At 36.7% G+C, this 16,554-nt stretch overlaps 1 protein-coding gene across 5 annotated transcripts in view; it reads right to left on the bottom strand.

Moving 5' to 3' along the window:
* LOC129732029 (GPI ethanolamine phosphate transferase 1) overlaps window positions 1-16,554 on the bottom strand; it is a 385,316-nt gene that overhangs the window by 53,259 nt on the left and 315,503 nt on the right. For all 5 annotated transcript variants that reach the window (XM_055692484.1, XM_055692483.1, XM_055692485.1 and 2 more), the window contains one exon: window positions 1,472-1,662. In XM_055692484.1, coding sequence (XP_055548459.1) covers window positions 1,472-1,662 — 191 coding nt within the window. The remainder of the gene's footprint in view (window positions 1-1,471; window positions 1,663-16,554) is intronic.

The following is a 16,554-nucleotide window of genomic DNA, read 5'->3' as shown; positions in this document are numbered from 1 at the left end:
GTTAACCCCAAAAGCATTGGTGGCAATATAGTTGCCACTGCCCATTAACGCCACGATGTTGGTGGCAATATAGTTGCCACTGCCGTTAACCGCACAAACGTTGGTGGCAATATAGTTGCCACTGCCCGTTAACCCCAAAAACGATGGAAGCAATTTTTTTGCAGCTGCTTGATTTTTTGTTATTATAAAAAATGAAAAATCATAATAATTATAATGTTACACCAGGACTTCATTTATTTTGCATGGAATAGATCGAAGTAAAGGGTCTTCAAGTGGTATCCAGAAGAAATTTTTAGGAAGAAGTTTGAAATTTGTCGTCCAATACACCATGTATTTTAACGAAAAAACGATCTACGATCCTACTGACACCAACAGTCTTTACCGACGACTGGCTTGTTAGGCCAGCGTCGTACCTCGAGACCGTCTGCTGAAGAGCAAAACTTGTAATTTCCCTTTTTTGAACCTTACGTAATTTTTAGGGGGGGGGGGGGGTCGTGTTGAACGTTACTTATCGTTACATAGGGAGAGAGGGGGGTCTAAAATCCGGGTTTTTAGCGTTACGTAATTTGTGTACGGCGCCTAAGTCTGTAGGAAGGATAACAAATAAAATAGTTGCCAAACTTTCAGCTACGTCGAACATTATCAACAGGGCGGAGCAGGTGAATGTCAACCGAAATAAGTGGATGTCCCTCTTGAAGATATGATCAGCCATTTCTGATTTGACAAGGTGTGGTGAATCTTTTTTGGAAACTTTGCATTGATTAGTAACTTCTGTAACATGTTCTCAAAACGGATCTCCAGGTTTTTTTGGTTTGCTCAATGTAAACCATGTCCCAGAGCCAACCTGGTTGATTCTACGGCACAAGAAAGTTATCGACCTAAGGGGCCGTTCAATAATTACGTAAGCAAATAGGGGGGAGGGGGGTGTGCAATTTTCTTACGCTATCTTACAGGGGGTGGGGGGTAATTGATTATCTTACGTAAGAAAAACATTGTTAATGGAGCTATTCAAAAAACCATGTTGATGAAAGTATGTACGGTAAAATTTATAAAAAGAAAATAACGGAAGGACTATTAACCCGAATTAAGGACAAAAGAGGAAACGAAGTATTGTGCTTGCTTCAGAATGACAAAACTATAATAAAAATCTATATATGGTATATATAGTAAGATCTTACTAGGGGGAAGGGAGGGGGTTGGTTATCAAAAAATTTTACGATGTCTTACAAGGGGGAGAGGGGGGTTAGAAAAGTAGAAAAATAAGCTTACGTAATTATTGCACGGGCCCTACCGTGTTTTGATCACGGTGTCGAATCATATGCATTATATGCCGCGTGTATTTATTTGCAATGTTTCTGTTAGTTTTCTGACTAGTGGGTACAAAATTTATTTTCTTTATCATTCAATAATCCTATGTGTTCCTCTTGAACAAAAGATAAAATAATGTATTAGCTGAATTACTTCTATTTACCTTTAGTTTTGAATTATACAGCAAATCCTCCGCTCTAATCCAGAAAAACAAACTTAAAGAGAACGACAACAAAAAAACAGGCTCATATGAAAGAGAGAGCATCATGTAGGGTCCGGCGAAATTTGAAACAACAGCCATGTACCGTATTTGTAGCGATGTGGAGGTCAGCAATGGAGTAATCAACGATAATACTGAAAATAAATAGAACAATTTGATTTTTAGAAGCATTCTTAGAATCAGCAGAAGCAGCCATTTTTTATTATTTTTAGGGTATGGATTCTAAATTATATATCAATTTACTAATGTTTTCTATTTTCGCCTGTTTTCATTCCACCATTGTGCCAAATACCAACGTATATGGTGGTGCGGTCACTACCGGCCGGTTGACTATGATACCGGTGCCAACGCACAGTGGTCGGAAAAGGCAATTTGGCGAACTTAATGCTCAAATTGTAGATATACTAAACCAAACAAAGTGCTCAGAGTAATTGTTCACTATAACATAACGGAAATACTAAAAAATTTTTTTGTCACGAAAATTTATCATAAAAAAATTATCATAAAATCAAAAATCTATTTTCTAATACAGCGATGGCACATAAAAGTTTTTTTCGGAAAAGTTGTTGAACTTTGAAAAATATGACACATTGCCGAAAAAAAATCATACCTTCATACCACTCATTTTTGAATTGGCCTTCATCAAAGTTTACCTAGCTTATAGAATAAGGTCTAAGCTTAAAAAAAAGTATTTGATGTGTTACCGTGAAATGGATAAGTTGGGTGAAATTGATTACTTGAAAACTCGTGATAAAAATGCCGATCAAAAGATAATGATCTTACAACACTACATAATGTTTACGTGTCCTAAAGTACAAATTTTGCAAGATTCATATACCGTAGAAGTTAGCCCTTATATGCCCGGTGCAATTTCACATATTTTCGAAAAACTCCTTTAACTCAGTTAAAACTAAATCCAATTAAACAAAAAAAAGTTTCAAAATGTGACGCAACACCCCGTGAAAACTACCCAATGTTTCGTCACGTTGGCATCAGAATTCAGGCTAGAACCACAGTTTGCTGCCGAGGTTACTCAACGCCGTAGATAAAGCAGTTTGAACGAAAAACAAAACAATTTTAACATAAACGGGTGCATTAGCTTGCCGCAGAGTTCACTTAACACGCAGGAAACACCTTGCAATAACATAGCATTCCAGAGCATTCCTATTATGAATCGTTGGCCAAACCGATAAATGACAAAACATCATTATTATGAATCGTTTAAAACAATAACCAAGCGTCCTAGTTATAAGTCGTCGAACGACTGGTGGCATGTATGTACTAAAAATAAGTTCGAAATAGAGACAGGCCATGAAATGCCATAGGCCAGTATAGAACAGCTAGGTATGTGGTGACCGGATCGAAGGGGAAAAGACTTTCGCTCTGAGTTACCTGTAGGGTACTATTTAAGCTTTTGTGTAAATAAAGTAAGTTTAATCTACCGCTCAAGTCTCGAGTTGTAATTCCGTGTGCGTAACACCCTTTTTCTGTTTTTATGTTTTTTTTTGTGAGATTTGGACCACTGCGACGATTATTTTGATCTTTTGTGGTATACCTCTTCTTTAGTCTAGGTACTCGTGGCAGACATATCACTATTGATGGAAGTGATCGTCGTTGTCATATCGCACCGAATTTCGTATGAAATGTATTACCTCATTAGGATTCACAGACCAGATTTCAAAAGGCTCCAAAGTTCCTTTTCCAAAGGCTCTTATTCTGCGCTGTATTAGTGTACTGCAGTGGCAGAGCAAGTGTTCTGCGGTTTCACATTCGAACCCGCAGAGACGACAAATTTCGTCATCTGACTGACCAATTTGTTTCAGGTGATGCTTACTTGGACAGTGTCCTGTAAACAGTCCGGTAATTGTCCTTATTCCCTTTTTATTTAAACTAAGCAATTGCTGGCTTTTCTTGACGCTTGGTTTTATAAAGCGTTTGGACTGGCGTAGCCCTACTGGGCATATTTAGTTCTCTTGTATTGTCCTATGTTCCCAGGTTTTCAATTCTGCTTTCAAGGCGCTTGATGACACCCCACAGAACGGTTCTGGGCCAATGAAATCGGTACATGACCCCTGTCTAGCTAACGTATCGGCTTTTTCATTGCCTTCCACTCCGCAGTGACCAGGAACCCAGTATAACCATACTTGGTTCCTTTGTGCCAGTTGTGTCAGTGAAAGGATACACTCCTATACTAGCTTAGAGGTACATGTGAAGGCTTTTAGTGCTTTAAGTGCTGCTTGGCTATCAGAAAAAATGCATATGTTAGCATGCCTGTATTTCTTAACCAAACAGACTTGTGCACATTCATAAATTGCAAATATTTCGGCCTGGAACACTGTAGGCCAACGGCCCATTGGTATCGAGATACTTATCCCAGAACCATTTATACCTGCTCCGGTTGAATCATTCATTTTTGAGCCATCTGTGTAAAAGACGACAAAGCCTTGTCGGATATTCGGGCCACCTTGTTCCCAAGCTTCCCGTTCGGTCTCTATGATTTTGAAAGGTATTTCGAAGTTTGCTTCTGTATTCATCCAGTCTTCGATACCTGGTATATGTTTGCTCAGCTGGAAATGTTTGAGGATTGCCAGCTGGCCTGTCTGATCTCCATCAGGTACTTTTTTAAGGCGTGTTAGTTTCAATCAAAGATGAGAAAAATCGTTCAAGTGATAATTAATCAGTAGTCCAAACTGATTCTCTATCGCTTTCGATAATTTCAAAAGGATATGTGTTGAAAAATTTTCACTCGCGATTACTTTGATTTGTTTGTTTCGTTTCGCGCTTTCGATTTTGTTTCACACGTGTATAGATAGGTACAACACACCCAAACCGAGAAGCTTATTTTCTTCTTTTGAAATATGTAAGCGAAAATGGAAACTGGATGTTCTACAGGGGGGTTGTCTTCTAGAAATAGGAATTTAGATACTGGTTTTGTGGCCGGACTATAATATAGGGCTTTGGAAGTGGTTTTCTTCGGCAGGTTCCTGCATAAGATCGCTGTAGAAAACCTGCCGAAGAAAACCACTGACGAAGCCGTTCGCTACCCTACATAAAGTACATTCAAGATTGAGATTTTAATTGCCTTATAGTTTGGAGGTTTCAACCAAGAAATACATTAGAGAATTATAGAGTGACTGGTTTGATACTTTCTATACTTTATACTCTATGAGTCGAATTTTACATCATTGTGAGACAAATCCTTAGAGTATGGCATCATTTTATGTCGTTGATTCAATGTTGAATGTATTGCTAAAATTGCAGCTTAAAACCATTGAACTGAAAAAAATCGGTGAGAGAATTTTCGTCTTCAGGAAACGAAAATTTTCAGTATTGATTCTCCTGAAATTATCACTAACGATTTTTTTTTTATTTCTGTAACTAAGCAGCCGTATCATTATTGATAAATGAAAATCAACAAAACGATTCCATGCGATAAAAAATCGGAAGTGATCCTTCGAGTGAGTGATTTTTTCCATCCTTGGTCTCAATGCACTTTTTTCCGCCTCTAGTTGTACTACCTGGTGGAGTGGTAATAGATGCAGAATTGCATCTAAGGCTTTCGACGGAGCACTTCTCATAACTCCTGTAATTGCATTACAAATTAGCATTTGCAACTTACCAAGCTTGTTCTGCGTTGACCTTTCTTCTGTTTTAGGCCACCACACTAGCGAGGCATACGTTATTCTTGGTCTTTTTATAGCTTGGTACAACCAATAAATCATACTTGGCCTTAGACCCCATGTTCTGCCAATAGCTTTGCTACATGCCCAGAGGGCACTCGTAGCTTTACCGATGACATATTCAATATGTGCATTCCAGCTGAGTTTCTGATCTAAAACTACTCCAAGATGTTTAGTCTCAGTGGAAAGCTGCAGTGTAGTCTCGCCCAGCTTCAGGCTCTCTAAGTTGTTCTTTTCCGGGTGAAGGGAATAATGGTTGTTTTAGAGGGGTTAATGGTCAGCCCCTCTTGTCTACACCATTCTAAAGTATAGTTTTGAGCTAACTGCATTCTCTTCGATACTGTACTGTCGAATTTTCCCCTCACAAGAATCACAACATCATCGGCAAATCCGACCACTCCGAAACCTAGCTCAGTTAGGTTTCTAAGTAGCTGGTCTACAACCAATGACCACAGCAAAGGCGATAGAAATTCACCTTGCACACGTACAGGGATACCTAGAAGAAGAAGTCCCTGGTAGGATATACCTACACATTATTGGTGACAGGCGGTTCAGGAAAAGAACACTGCAAGGACACGTGAGACAAATCGCGCCAAATGACCGATGGTCGAATATCGACCATTTTTGATTTGAATGAAACTTTGCACATGCTTAGCAAAGTATTTTCCACAGATGGAGAGATTTTTTACACCCATGAGTTATATTCTAAAATGACGTATGTCTTTTGGCATAGGTTTTATTCGAAGCATTGTAGTCCAGAAACCGTTGGTTGTATAGAAAAACTGTCTGAGAATGAGTTGTAGGGAATTAAAAAAGCATAATAAAAACCTAAATTAATCCATCTAGCGGCCAGACTCAGCCTTTCTCATTCAGACATATAAATTGTAAAAATAGATTTAAATGAATGCTTAAATCCAATAAAGGTATATTCACTCTTTGGGTTCTAAAATATTGATGTTGTAATAGAAGTATAAAATATGAAATTTGACGTAATGTTATCGCTTAAGAAATAGCAAAATAAAAGAAATCACTCTTAATTTCGAACAATTCAATCACGAGCGATACCGGGAACGTTCAGATAGTACGACACCACATTTAAATCATGTTGAGGCCATATATATTGATCAAAGCAGGTATAGTGTTGAATAGTCTTTGAATTTCTTTTCTTCCCAAAACTTTTGAACAGTATATGAAATTGTTATGAAGTTTGTTATTTGTAAGTTTGAGGGATGACTCGTTTGTATTACACTAGATATTTTCAAATAAGTCGTGTATTACTTGAGATAATAGACTTTCGTTGTTTTAACAATTTAATACATAACGGTTGCTTAAGTTCGATTATAATCAAATGAATAGGGAACGTATAGGGCAGCCAAACTTTGAAACCACGTGCTCAATCATAATTCATCAGTTAACCCTTAACTAGCCCGTTCATCTGATATCAATATTGTTCAAATCGGTTGTGTAGTTTCTATGATAATGAAATTTCGTGATTTTCACATTTCGATACATTACAGACGAAGTTACAGTCCGATTACAGCAAAATTCAATAGGGTGTTATGAGGCAGCTTCACCTTTCATTTGACACTAATTTTGTGGAAATCGGTTCAACCATCTCTGAGAAAAGTGAGTGAGTCCAATTAGTCTTCGGAATATGTTTCTTTTCATAGCTGGATTTCACATTTTTGAACATAACAGGCAAAGTAATAATCCGTTTGCAAAAAAAATCAATAGGGTCTTATCGGGCAACAAGACCTTCCATATGACACTGATTTTATGAAAATCGGTTCAGCCATTTCTGAGAAACATGAGTGAGATTAAATAGTCTCCAGAACACGTTTCTTTTCATAACTTCTGAACCACATATTCAATCTTCATAAAATTCAAAAGTTAAGGGTTTTTTAGGTGGCCCGTTCATTTGAAACCAATTTTATTCAAATCGGTTGTGTAGTTTCTGAGATATTGATGTTTTGTGATTTTTACATTTTGATACATAACCTCTAAACTAAAAATCAGATTACAATAGAATTCAATAGGGTCTTTTAGGGTAACTAGACCTTTCATTTGCAATTAATTTCATTGAAATCGGTTTAGCCATCTCTGAGAAAATCGAGTGAGATTGGGAGACCTTTACACACACACACATATACAGAAAATGTTCAGCTCGTCGAACTGAGTCGAGTGATATACGACATTCGACCCTTTTGAGCACTCTTATACCTTTAGTTTTTGCAGTGATTGCTATACCTTTCTAAGAGTAAGGCATTAGGAGAGAGGCAAAAAGTGAAATGATAGAAATGACTTTTCATTTCAACTTCATTCCCGAGTAGGATTTGCAATCCCGGGAACAATTTCCCGGGAAATAGCTTTTCCCGGGATTGCCGGATCCCGGGAACAGCAAAATTGATTCCCGGGATCCCGGGATTCCCGAGTTCCGCGAAAAATTTTTTATAGTTTCTTATGCAATAGTGCATTAAAATTAAATACGTCAAACTGGTGCGACCTGAAATAAATCATTTAATAAAACTCAAAGTCAGTATAGCATTTTAACGTAAAAATCATCTTTGCATGTTAACTATTAGGCTTTCATATGCTCTAAGACTGACTTATTTTAAGTCGTATTGAACTGATTATTCAATATTCTATCGTTTCCTTCCGGTTTGTGGATCGAATAACGAAATAAGGTAGTTAGTTAACCAAAATTCTTTCTTGGAATCTTACGCTCTAATCAACGGTGACATAAACTCCAAAAGAGTTTGAAATGTTGTTCTGTCAATTTGAGACTAGATTTGAGACGCAGTCTATTTAAAAAAATCGCAATGACATAGCAAACATATTTAATAAAAAATAGCGATTAGATTTGCTACCGCTCAAGTAAATCGTAAAGGTTTACTGTAGTGTAAAAAATATTTTGCCCAAAAATTCCGTACAAAATATAGCAAATATTTTCCTCGCTTCACTCAAATTTCTCTTCAACAAACTGAAAGACTCGGACACCAGTTTTCAATTAAATGTAGCAAGAGCTGTAATCGGTGATTTGAAAGTATTCTAGATTCAGCAGACTTGAGCAAAGTTTTACAGAAGACATATATATAACATTTTTGAGCTTAAAGAAAAATAGTCAGCGGATCTGAAGCGATTTTTTGACGACATGAAGACCCTTAATCCTCCTCTCCTGCAAATATATGCTACAAAAATCGATCACGAATTTCTGATGTTATTCAATTCATATTCAAGTGTTTTGTATCTCATTTGTATTTTGTACTTCATGCGAATTTAGAATGAAATTGTGAACAATTTTTTGTTGCCTTTTACTGATAAACTTCATTGAAAATCTCATTTTTGTTAAAAAAAATTTCCCTTCCCGGTTCCCGGGAATTCCCGGGAAATGAGATTTTTTATTCCCGTTTCCCGGGAAATCGATTTCCGAGAATATTGCAAACCATAATCCCGAGCAAGGCCGCAAACATTGAAATAGTACAATATCAAATTTATATGATGTTGAGGCCACATATTTTGATCGTAGCTATAGTTTTAAACAGTCTGCGGGTTACGTTCCTTTCTATAACTTTCAAACCACATGTTTAAACATTATGAAATTCATTGTTTGAGGGTTTAAATGCCCATTAATTTGAATTCAACTATGTTCATAGCTTCTGAGATATAAGAGCGATTTTCACATTCTGACGCAGCGCCAAAACTAAAAGTTTGATTACAATGAAATTCAATAGCAACCTAAGCGGCAAATAGACCCTTCATTTGACACCAAGATAGAAAGAATCGGTCAGACCATCTCTGAGAAAAGTGAGTGTGAAAAAAAGGTGCACATACACAGGTACACAGCCACACACAAACATATACACCTATCCATGCATATATGCAGAAAATGCTCGATTCGTCGAACTGAGTCGAGAAGTATGTGACATTCGGCCATTTGGATCACTTTTCTACCATTTAATTAGCCAGTGATCGTTGGAAGAAAGTCAATATTACTACTTTTATTATGTGATTTCATATTTTTATAAACAGAGGACAAAGTTACAATTCGATTACAATGAAATTCAATAGCAACCTATGGGGCAACTAGACCTTTCATTTGACACTAATTTTGTGGAAATCGATTCAGCCATCCCAGAGAAAAATGAGTGAGTTTAAACAACCTCAGGATAACTTTTCTTTACATAACTTTTGAACCATATGTTCAATCATAACGAAATATAAAAGTTAAGGGTTCTGGAGACAGCCCGATCATTTGAAACCAGTTTTTATTGAAATCGGTTATGTGGTTTCTGAGATATTGATGTTTCGTGATTTTTACATTTTGATACATAACCTTTAAACTAAAAATCCGATTACAATGTAATTCAATAGCAACCAATGGCGCAGCTAGACCTTTCATTTGCAATTAATTTTATGAAAATCGGTCCAGCCATCTCTGAGAAAAGTGAGTGAGAAAAAAAAGTTGCACATACACACACACATATACACACATACACACATACATACATACATACATACATACATACATACAGAAAATGCTCAGTTCGTCGAAAGGGGTCGAGTGGTATATGACATTCGGCCATTGGGACCACTTTTATACCTTTGGTTTTTCCAGTGATTGCTATACCTTTCTAGGAGAAAGGCAAAAATTGTACATTGTACAAAACAAAAATTTTTTGACCAAAAAAAATCAAAAAAATAAACATTAAATTTCAATTAAAATAAAAAAAGAGTTGAATTTTTGTTTTATTTTTTTTTTTAATAAACTTGACGTTGAAACGCAACTGTAAAAAAAAAGTCCAGGATGGAGAAATGAAAAATATTTTTTTTTATGGTAGAATAATTTTTTTATGAAACTGCTAATTAGGGTGGTTTACCGGTAAAACAAAAACCGATAAAACCGGTAAAACCGATATTTTTTCCAATACCGAAATACCGTTATTGAAGAGGCGAAAAAAAAGGTATTTCCGGTTTTTTTCTTAAAATTAAACAAATAATTGTCACAATATTCATATATCATTGTAAGGTTAATAATGCTACCCACTCAGGTATGCGTTACAAATCACATGACGGTTTAGACAGAAGCAACATTGAATATTAATTTAATCTAACCTATTGATCAATTTTTGTTTTTTTTTTCTGGTTTGTTCTGCTTGGATTCTAATGATGTATTTGTGTGTATCGATAATATATCAAAAAACTTCATATCAATAAAGCAAGACATTTATTTTTTATGTAGAATAGCTAATTTCTTTACAAACTCATACCTACAGCGGCAACCCGTGGATTTCGAACCTACCAGCATGCTTGTCTTTTCTCCTCAGTAAACCTCTAGAGTGCAGGAGAACATCTTGCACTGCGGAGACAACTGCCGTCACACTAAAGAGCAAATCAATACGCTCATGCTAGAAGAGAGCGACAAACGATTTTTATCTGTTGAGCTACCTGAACGCACTGCGGTGAAATGTGAAATCTCTCTATTGCGAGACAATGAACTATGGTGTACTTTCTCACACGTGTGGACATCACGCACAATAATTACACTGCAGAGCTATCTGCCGTGCGTCACACAGTTGGTTTCTTGAGCATGGCAGAAGAGGAAAAGAGATTGGGAGAAAAAAATAGACTACGTTGCTCGTGCTGCTCGTGCCGGTCGAATTCACTCTGGTGGAATTCGTTCGTAGAGGTTCGTAGCTACACGAGGACTACATTCTTGCCCGGTAGGTTTTTTTTTCCTTCCGGACTACTCGCCAGTGGACACTGTTGTGCACTTCTGCGTTTTCTCTGTAGAGTGATTCACCCCTCTTGTTTCTATCAGATGTGGGGTGAGCTGGAAGTGTGTTTGTCACTCTGTAAGCTGGTTGAGACACTTTGAAGTGAGAAAGAAGCAGTGTGGTGAAATCATTTGCTGCACGCAGGCACATACTGGAAGGGAAGTGCGCGGTGAATTTTTTCTCCTCTCCTTTCACATACTGAGGAGAATGACAAGCACGCCTACCAGTTCAACCACAAATTCTGGAAATCATAGTTTTGGGCAGTAATCACAATCTTGTCCGCGAAAAAACGTAAGTCATTATTCGTTTTGTGCTATTTAAAAGTAAAACTAAAAAAATAACATTTAAATATAAATTTGGATTAGGGATTTATTTTTTGTTTGGCGTCTCCGTGTGCATTGCACAGGTTGCACCTAGAACAACTTGCTCCTGATACAAAGCGTTTACAGGATGAAATAATCAATCAATAAAAAATTTCGTCCCAAAAATTACTGCTCCTTATTCTTGAGAAAGTGAAATTTAAATAACTATAGCATGGTCAAAGCTTCGTCGCCCAAACCGCAGCAAATTTTATTAGCGATAATTCTAGCTGAGAAAATGCTTTCTCAGATTGAACTGAATTTGGAAGAACTGTCAAACAGAACAGAGAAGCATTTACCTTCGATTCCTTCGGATTCTTAGAATGTGAATTCTTGTCTGATCGTCATTTCATTTTCTTCTTTATTCATTTATTCTTCTCAACAGTTTTAATAATTGTTCCTCTAAGAATTTTAAATTTATTCATTAATTTCAAACTAAGTTTTGCGATGTGGAAGAAAATTGAAATAAATATCTGCATGTTTTTTTATTAATATGAGTTTCGAAATAATGTTCTTCGTAATCATATCTCTGAATTCATTCACTAAAGTTTTCCAAACACTATTAAATTTATCCAGTGTTGTATCGTATAACACCACAAGAGATCAAAACAAGTGGTCCAAATCTTACAGAAAAACCTAAACTAATCCACCTAGCGGTCAGACCAAGCCTTTCTCATTCGTACTTATTATTTGTTAAAATAGATTTACACGACACACTTCCTTTCAGAAAAAATACCCCTTAATAATATTTGCTGGATTTATTTATCACTCTGAAATAACAAATCATTGGTTGCAGTGAAACCATACCGAACATTTAAAACATAATTTTCAAACATATATGAACATACATTAACACATGCGAATAACATGAAATAAATATGTTTCAAATACCTATACGACGCGAATTTTTTTTATCGTGGTATAGTTGAAACGTCACTGTACTCATATATAGGTTGGACTCGCTATATAATTCGTTTAAATATAATTTTTGATTCGATTGTTTATAGTAAGATTTTTTTTCTATATCGAATATGACTTGCTTTTCATAACTTTTGAACCACGTGTACAATCATAATAATTTGTCAGTTATCCCTTAACTAGCCCGTTCATCTGAAATAAGTATTGTTCAAATCAGTTGTGTAGTTTCTTAGATATTGAAGTTTCGTGATTTTCACATTTTGATTCATTACAGACCGAGTTAAAGTCCGATTACAGTAAAATTCAATAGGGTGCTATGAGGCAGCTAGACCTTTCATTTGACACTAATTTTGTGGAACTCGGTACAATATTCTCTGATAAAAGTGAGTGAGTTTGGGTAGTCTTCGGAATATTTTTTTTCATAGCTGGATTTCACATTTTTTAACATAACAGGCAAAGTAATAGTCCGATTGCAGAAAAAATCAATAGGGTATCATGGGGCAACTGGACCTTCCATATGACACTGATTTAATGAATATCGGTCCAGCCATCTCTGAGAAACATGAGTGAGATTCAATAGTCTCCAGAACACGCGTCTGTCCATAGCTTCTGAACTACAAGTCCAATCTTTATAAAATTCAAAAGTTAAGGGGGGGGGGGGGGGGGTAGCCCGTTTATTTGAAACCAATTTTGTTCAAATTAGTTTTGTAGTGTCTGAGATAATGAAGTTTCATAATTTTTACATTTTTCAATAGAGTCTTATGAGGCAACTAGAACTTTCATTTGCATTATTAGTTTCATGAAAATCGGTCTAGCCATCTCTGAGCAAATCGAGTGAGATTGGGAGAGCGTTACATACATACATACACACACACATACAGAAAATGCTCAGCTCGTCGAACTAAGTCGATTGATATACGACAGTCGACCCTTTGGAGCACTTTTTTCCTTTTGGTTTTTGCAGTGATTGCTATACCTTTCTAGGAGAAAGGCGAAAATCAATATAGTCTTATGGCGCAACTAGATCTTCCATATGATACTGATTTTATGAAAATTGGTTCAACCATCTCTGAGAAATATGAGTAAGATTAAATAGTCTCCAGAAGACATTTCTTATTATAACTTTTAAACCACATGTCCAATCTTTATAAAATTCGATTGTTAAGGGATTTTTTAGGTAGCCCGTTAATTTAGAACCAATTTTGTTAAAATCGGTTGTGTAGTTCCTGAGATGATGAACTTTCGTTATTTCCACATTTTGATACATAACATATAAACTAAAAATCCGATTACAATATAATTTGATAGGGTTTTATGGGGCAACTAGACCTTTCATTTGAAAATAATTTTTTGAAAATCGGTCCAGCCATCTCTGAGAAAATCGAGTGAGGTTGAAAATTTGCACATACACACACATACACACATACAGAAAATGTTCAGCTCATGGAATTGAGTCGAGTGATATATGCCATTCGACCGTTTGGACCTTCCTTGAAGAAAGGCAAGAATTAGTGAATGATATAAACTCATCGGAGAACATTCATATTTATAACTTTTGGACCACATGTTTATTCATTGGAAAAATCATCGAAGGTTTTGAAGACAGCATGTTCATTTGATACCTGTTTTGTTCCAATCGGTTGTGTAGTTTTTGAGATAATGGAGTTTCGTGGCTTTAACATTTCGTTACATAAAAGACAACGTTAGAGACCGATTATAATAAAATTTAATAGGGTATTATGAGACAACTGGACCTTTCATTTGCAACTTATTTCGTAAAAATCGGTCCAGCCATCTCTGAGAAAAGTGGTGAGTTCAAGCAGTCCTAGGATAATGTTTCTTTTAATAGCCTGATTTCACATTATTATACATAACGAACAAAGTTAAAGTCCAATTACAATAAAATTCAATAGGGTCTTATGAGGCAACTAGACCTTCCATATGACACTAATTTTGTGAAAATCGGTCCAGCCATCTCTGAGAAAAGTGAGTGAGATTAAACAGTCTTCGAAACACGTTTCTTTGCATAACTTTTAAACTACATGTTCAAACACGGAATAGTTAATTTACAAATGACTCAAAAAACAAGCCCGTTCTTTTGATACCTATTTTGTTCAAATCGGTTGTGTAGTTACTGAGATATTGAAGTTTTGTGATTTTCACATTTTGATACATAACCTCGAAACTAAAAATCCGATTACGATGAAATTCAATAGGGTTCTATGGGGCAACTGGACCTTTGATTTGCAATTAGTTTCATGAAAATCGGTCCAGCCATCTCTGAGAAAATCGAGTGAGATTGGGAGACCGTTACATTCATACATACATGCACACACATACACACACACACATACGCACAAAACATACATAAAATGCTCAGCTCGTCGAACTAAGTCGATTGATATACGAGATTCGACCCTCTGGAGCACTTTTATACCTTTGGTTTTTCCAGTGATTGCTATACCTTTCTAGATGTTGAAAGTTTTCCGAAGTCCGTTTTGCGTGACTCGAACTGAAATATTTATTGCAGTTTTATAAAATTAACTAATGCTTTTAACAGTACTTACAATAAGTTTCTCCTATGACTCAAACAACAAATTGATTCACTCCGAAGTGATTGCATAAACCTATTAAGTAGCCTCGTTTACTTTTATCTGCCACCTAACTGCCACCTTATCTGCTACAGATTCCAAATAATGTTGAGCCTTATTATAGATGTAAAGTTTATAAATTTTAGCAGATCATCTCACATGACTGTGTCAAACTTAACCTTGAACTCAACTATTCAATATAGCAAATATAAATCACTGAATATTTATAATATTCGTTTAAGACTAACGCACTCCTAAATCCAAAGTAATTTTCTGAACACACGACTGTACTTTGTTGAATAATGCGCGATCAAATTAGGCAACCTGTATAATTTCTAAAGACACTTCTGTAGCGGCATGCGGTTCTTTTTTATCTGCCCTCGTTCTCGGCCAACTCCAATCTCCGCGCCAATTGTTCTGCGCTGGCTATTGTCCAACTCCCAAGTTGTACTCAGCAACGTCGACTCGCTGAATATATCTCCGATAACGAGGGGCATATATCGAACGTGCGTTAACACCCCCACCCGTAAACCACTACCTAATTGGTTTTACTAACTTCCAGCACGTCTAATAGTAAAACACCTGAGCTCGTTTCTATATCAGCTTTGCGTACTTGATCGTCTATACCATGGTATGTTTTGATCACTCGTCCACGCAGCCACCCATTTCTCACTGATTCATCCACCACCACGACGATATCACCTTCCTTTATTGGTGGAACTTCATCTAAGATCTCCGCGATCCGAAATGCAACGAATGGGCGATACCTTCGCGGGTCGGAGCGAATCCAAGATAGAACTGTATGTGAGTCCACAAAAATCGTTTTTGAATCGGGAGACTATGATTCTGCGTAATTGTTCTTAATAATCGCACACCAATCGAAGCGGCACTTAAATCATTTCTTGGTATTGTGCGCGGTCGTGGGTAACTTTTGCTTTTGCTGAAATTAAAACGCATCTACATATGGCTCCCTCGACAATGCGAAAGTATGCAACACAGCAATATACCAGCTCACCGGCATCTACAAACATATGTAGTTGAAGAGAATTGTAATTTTCCGGTTCATAGTTTGGAAAGTAGCATCTGGAAAGTTTTACATCATCCAATTTGGGCATCAGTTCCACCCAGCGTCGCTAGTTTGAGAAATCATTATCGATGATTTGGTCGTCCCATTCTACACCAGATTTCCATTTATCCTGGATAAGAATTTTCCCATGAATGGTAAAATTGGCGATAATCCCCAGGGGATCGAACAAACTCATTACTATCTGTAATACTTGTCGCTTAGTAGGAACGACGTCACCGGTTAACAATGGTACAAGACCGGTTCTAAACTGAGATGTTAATACAAAAACATCTTCTACAGGGATCCACATCATTCCAAGAACGCGTTTTGTTGCAGTCAATTTTTCGGCAGAAAAGCTTTTAAAAATTTCTGCGCTGTTTTCACCAAGCCGTTCGAGTATGTCAACTGAATTTGACTGCCAATTACGAATTTCAAATCCTGCTTTGCTGTATATCAGGCTGACTTCTTTCGCAATTCGAGCCGCCTCGTCGATTGTATCCCTGCTATCAAGATAATCTTCTACGTATGTATTTTCGATGATGGCGTTTGCTGCTTCAGGATATTGTTCTACATATTCGCGTGCATTTTTATTTTTCACGAACTGTGCCGAGCATGGGGAGCACGTTGCCCCGAATGTG

The sequence above is a fragment of the Wyeomyia smithii genome, chromosome 3 (assembly GCF_029784165.1).
Source record: "Wyeomyia smithii strain HCP4-BCI-WySm-NY-G18 chromosome 3, ASM2978416v1, whole genome shotgun sequence".
Lineage (NCBI taxonomy): Eukaryota > Metazoa > Arthropoda > Insecta > Diptera > Culicidae > Wyeomyia > Wyeomyia smithii.
The sequence above is the reverse complement of the archived record's forward strand: the minus strand, read 5'-3'. Positions and strand labels throughout refer to the sequence as shown.